This window comes from Dipteris shenzhenensis, chromosome 10, assembly GCF_047967505.1.
Source record: "Dipteris shenzhenensis isolate YYH24624 ecotype China chromosome 10, Dip_SZ_1.0, whole genome shotgun sequence".
In the NCBI taxonomy this organism is placed as follows: Eukaryota; Viridiplantae; Streptophyta; class Polypodiopsida; order Gleicheniales; family Dipteridaceae; genus Dipteris; species Dipteris shenzhenensis.
In genome coordinates, this window is record NC_141605.1 from 42,905,462 (window position 1) to 42,910,877 (window position 5,416).

General features: G+C 41.0%; 1 protein-coding gene across 1 annotated transcript; it reads left to right on the forward strand.

Annotated features, from left to right (window-relative positions):
- The first annotated feature begins 201 nt into the window (after positions 1-201).
- LOC147897860 (protein JINGUBANG-like) lies at positions 202-2,180 on the forward strand. The gene has a single exon (XM_087380539.1). The coding sequence runs from the start codon at positions 526-528 to the stop codon at positions 2,029-2,031; it is 1,506 nt and encodes a 501-aa protein (XP_087236665.1). The 5' UTR covers positions 202-525; the 3' UTR covers positions 2,032-2,180.
- The last annotated feature ends 3,236 nt before the right edge of the window (positions 2,181-5,416 follow it).

Here is a 5,416-nt window from a genome sequence, read left to right on the forward strand (position 1 = left end):
CTGGACTTTCGTTTTCTCAACGTCCTGCGTCTCCTAAGTATTACGACTTCCTTCCGGGACGGGGGGTCTGGGGTGATTGTGCCCCCCTTGGCTGTGCATGCCCACCCTATGAGATATCCTACACTTGTCACTTGTCTAGGCCTCCCACTCAAATATATCCCCCTCCTTGTTCATGCACTGTAACCCTCGTGCCCTTGCAAACTTCCTGTCCGCGTTTATTTAACCAGGAAGTCTTCGTGTTTCTCGCACTCCTGTCCTTCGGTCCTCCCTCCACTGTCACACCTTAATCTTTTCTCAAGCGGTCTTCTATTTCTCTTGCTAGCTCCGTAAGTAATCCAACGCTTCTCTTTCTCTGTTGTAGAGTCTCTCTCTCGACTTTTCCTTCTAGATATCCTATCGTTTCTATATATCCTATCCTCAGTGTGCCCTGCATAGCTTTAGATTCCGCGTTAGGTGATCGACAAGCAATTTTCCTACAACCCATACGCGCTGAAGAAACGCATTCTCCTCTCAAGTCGGACATAGATGGGCATGGAAACTAATCCAGAACGTCCTTCCAGCCCACATTCGGATGGTGAGAACTCTACGTCGTCTCTAAGCCTTCAATACAGAGGATCAGTAATGTCAGCCAAGAGCAGTATGGCAGAGCTTGCTAAAGGCTGCGACATCCAAAATGTCAGTCTCTCGTCCACACCTTACTTGTTGTTTTCCCAAATGAGCATTAATATCGCTTCCGAAATGGGATACAATGTGTCGAAGGCGAGTCCTCAATCATACAAGAGCATCCGGTCTGATGCCAGCATTCAGTCACAGCTTAGTACCGCATCGCAACCGAGCATGCGATCCGACCTCAGCCTTCTTTCCCAAAGCAGCTTGGGTTTTCTCCCTTCTCTTGAGAAAGTCATTTTAGATGAGAAGATCGACGTCAGCAGCGCCGATTATCGTTGCGTTGCAACCTTAAAGGGTCGTGACGGGCACGTCTCCTCACTTGCTCTAGCTGCCGAACATCTTTACAGTGGTTCTGGCTCCCAGGACATACGGATCTGGTCGAAGGAGTACCTTGTAGAAACTTGCAATTTTGGCTCCGGAGACGGAGCTGTGAAAGCCCTTGTCATAGCCGGAGACCGAGTTTTCAGTGCACATCAAGATCACAAAGTCCGTGTTTGGAAAAGATCGAAGAATAATTCTGCCGGGCACAAGCTCGTAGCGACCATGCCCACTGCTAGAGACTACATGCTGAGATTCATCCCTCCGAAAAACTATGTGCAGATCCGACGGCACCACAAAAGATTATGGATTGAGCACGTTGACACGATTTCGGTTTTGGCGGCAGGCAAAAATAATCTTTTGTACTCTGCATCATGGGATAGGACCGTCAAAGTGTGGAGGCTGTCTGATTTCAAGTGCCTGGAATCCTTCAAAGCTCACGATGATGCTATCAATGCTCTCGTTGTCTCAGACGACGGATTCGTCTACACTGGTTCCGCAGACGCAAAGATCAGAGTGTGGGTGAAGCAAGCGGGTGAGAAGAATCACACTCTGGTGACGACCATGGAGAATCACAAATCTGCCGTGAACGCTCTTGCTCTAAGCCCAGATGGATTACTGATATACTCTGGAGCGTTGGATAGGGCGATAATCGTGTGGGAGAGGGAGGACAGTGCCCAACATGTATGTGCAGCAGGCGCGTTACGAGGCCACAGGCATGCGATACTGTGTTTGGCATCTGTGGGCGATATACTTTGCAGCGGATCTGCAGACAAGACGATCAGGGTGTGGAGTAGGGAAGCTGGGAGGCTGCACTGGTGCGTAGCGGTGCTGCAGGGGCATGGGGGGCCTGTGAAGTGTGTGACTGCAAGGATGGAGAAGGAAATGGAGTTTGTAGTGTACAGTGGAAGTCTAGATGGTGATATCAAAGTATGGCGGGTGTGTCTGAAGAAAGGAAACGAAACCAAAATGTCCAAGGACGAACGGAGTACTCTCCAAGAAAGATGGGTCAAACAAGAACCATCGTTTCAAAGCCTCGTTTAGATTTTCCATCGTACAAGAGAATGTTTGTTCTATCATCTTCAAAATAGCGAAACGACCTTTCTTCATTTGCTGATTGGCTTTGCGTTGTGTCTCCAACAAGAATGAACATTTTTTCATCCCTTTGTGTTCTGTCTCAAAGAGGAATGACGTTCATTGCTGTCGTGTTCGTTGGGTCACTCTCTTGTTATTTCAAGTCTCTTCAATGTTGTTAATAGAAAGGCCTAAGGTCATGGCTACACACTAGACTTCTACTCTAACATGGTTATTTTTATTTTTCTAGTCTGGTTTCTAATTTGTGGTTTCTCTCTCATCTAATCTAGCTGCAGCTAACACTTTTCTTTAGTTTCATGATGATAACACTTGTAGATTTTCCCATGGCCATCTCCTTAGTCAACTAGATTTGGAAGTGACACAATTATACAATCCTTTATCATTACTCAAGTCTCATATCATAGTTGGTTTATAATTTTAAATATAACATGCTTGTTGGGATTTGAACCTCTTTTTTGTTGTCTTTCTCAGAAATCTTACATGCCCCCTTGTAAAAATCATTGCCATGTAATTAGATCGATTTAGTATATGCACATGATTTACAATAATGTTGAACTCAAGGTGCACTAAAATAGATGAGCCTCACTTCACATTTCCTTAGCCATTATAAAAAGAGAGAACTTTCAAGTCCATGACATTTTCTATCTCTCTCAAAAAATGTTTTTTTACTAGAGGGGCCGAACTATCAGAACTACGTCTCTAAAACACACATCTACCTATTCCCTATGGAAAGGAAATGCTGAGTCAACACATCTTAGCCAACCAAATTTAAATTCAAACTAGGTTGGAGTGAAATTTACTTAGGTCCACCCTTCATGACCTCTTAGTCGATTTAAATTTGGAGGGTAACAATACGTATTATGATTAAAATATGAGTGGAAACACCATGCCTTGTCCATATGCAAATGATCCTTTAATTGCCTTTCCCTCATGGGATCACTTATTAATATGTAAGCATAGCATGTGGATGCAACATTTACTTTTTTTGGTCACTTCTTTTACATACAAAAGGGTGTTATTTAAAGGGGATATTCAGAGATTATATAGAAAAATGGTGCATTTTTATTCATGAAAGTTTCACAAATAAGGGACTTTTACATTAGGACTGGAATGCACATGATACAGATGATTTACATATAGTGAACTTCTCGAGACCTTTCCCAACTATTCTTTATTCTCATGAAGTTTCACTAACACTCAAAAGGAAGAAATTACCTTATTCAAATTTGTATGAGGTTGTAGCAAGTCAAGATTTTGAGGCTTTTACTGTAGCGCAACATGCTTTTCTTAGCATCCACACATATGCAAATTAACTCGTAATCTTTCTCCTACATTAAGACTAATGTTTGATATATAAAATTTTCTTTACATAATTTATTATAGGCATCTAAGAAAACATATATAAAGACCTTTGGGACACACATTTGTTTACCACTCACGTAAAATTGAAAATGATAAACAAAGCTATATAACTAGCCAAGCAACCCTCACTCAATGATAGCTTGACCTAACGTTCCGAAGGATATGCTACAATCCACATTTTAAGCCTATATTTTGTACAAATTTTTACTTATTAGTAGCTCACTCTAATCAAGAATGAAAGGTAGAAATATTCTTGTATATATATTATCTCTTAAGGGGAAACAACGACAAAGAGAGCCAGCGTGGCTTTCATATAGGTCGGCTAAAGAAATCATTGCTGAACGATTTTATGAAGATTTACTATAGGATTTACAATTAGAAAACAGTCACGAACAATGAAGTTAGTACAGTGTTGGTACGGGCATTCGCTGCATCTACTCATGGAGTAGATGTGGATTGGGATGACTTTGCCCAACATAGAGACATGAATCTGTGCTCGGCTAGCTTGGACAACACATGTATCAAGCGCGAACGTGATGTAGACATGTCTACAACAAAATGGAAGCTTGTAAGTTTACAGGATCAACGAAAGTTCAACATGGAGCAAGAAGGTAGCATCTGATTGAGAAGCTCCCAAGTCAGGGTCCCAAAGTTCTGAATCTAGCACCAACTCACCATCCCACAGACTCTACAGCAGCGACTATGAACGTGAATATTGAATGGTGAGATTCTTAAGTACTTCCATGTACAAATCAATCTTTTAGTTTTTAGAGTTGGGTCCTCTTACAAGTAGTGTGTACTTACCCTAGTTTCAATAAATATACAGGTGTGTTTTCTGTAGGCTTGGATTTTCTTAAGAAACTATCGATGTGCTTTTTGCACCATGCTTGTACACATACTACATCATGTGTATAGCATTCCATTTTTCTAAGAACTTGCAATGTATTCATCCGTCCTGCAATGTATTGGTGTCAAATGCATGGTTGGCTACCATGGGCTTTGATAAAGCAGGTATATTTTCTTCACTCTTTTTTTCTTATTACTTATTACTCAATAGAGTAATATAATATTGTACATGCTGAACATTTGAAGTCAGTTATTTAATACTAAATAGTACTGTTTATGTGATTTAGCTTGTACATAAGCAAGAATATAGAGGAAAAGGAGGGTATAATGTATTTTTTTGTGAAGATGCACATTTACAGTCTTTTGTGTATAGCACCTCAAACACATTTCTGATCTGACTTTATTTCTTTGTAGACAATCTAACTGGAGACATCGAAGATGATCAGAACTTGGATGAAGATGATCTACTGAACTTGGATGAAGAAAATCTGCAGCAACTGGATAGGATTATAGAGGCGATAGCAAGATTAGACATGCAGGACTTGCTGGGAAACCACAGCAAGGACGAAGACATAGGTGGTGGTGGGGAGTTGACTGGAAAGAATAGCAAGGGTGAACACACATGAGGAGAGAGGGAACAGCTAGAGAGAACATCACAAATGACCAATTGTACACTAGTATTAGTTTAAAGAATGAATATATACAGACCCCTTTAGGATTAAGGTTAGGTTGTCTTATCAACAAAATCTTCAAAGTACATTGGCTCTTTTATAGCCATGATGGTAGTGATAAGAGCATCATTAGTGGTTTCAGTCTGAATTGCTTTGCCTTTCTATGCACATGTCAACCTTGTTGGTGGCTTGCTTTCTCTGGTAGAGCATTTGAGTTGTTGTTCTTCTCAGTGTTCCTCTGGCAATTCTTGCTCTTCTTCATCAAACTTTTCTGTAGGTGACTAAGTAATCAATGCCAATCGATCATGTGACCATCTCTTGTGTAGTTAATGCTTTCCATTCTGATTCTTCATCAACTATTACATTTGTTGAGATTATCACGTTTTGGTTGATTCCGTCATACAGTTTGTATGCTTTACTCTCTTCAGTGTAGCCAACCATGATGCATTTACGTG

What these genes read in the sequence shown, in the direction of transcription:
- LOC147897860 (XM_087380539.1), top strand. Translation starts at nt 526, where the DNA reads ATGGGCATGGAAACTAATCCAGAACGTCCTTCCAGCCCACATTCGGAT.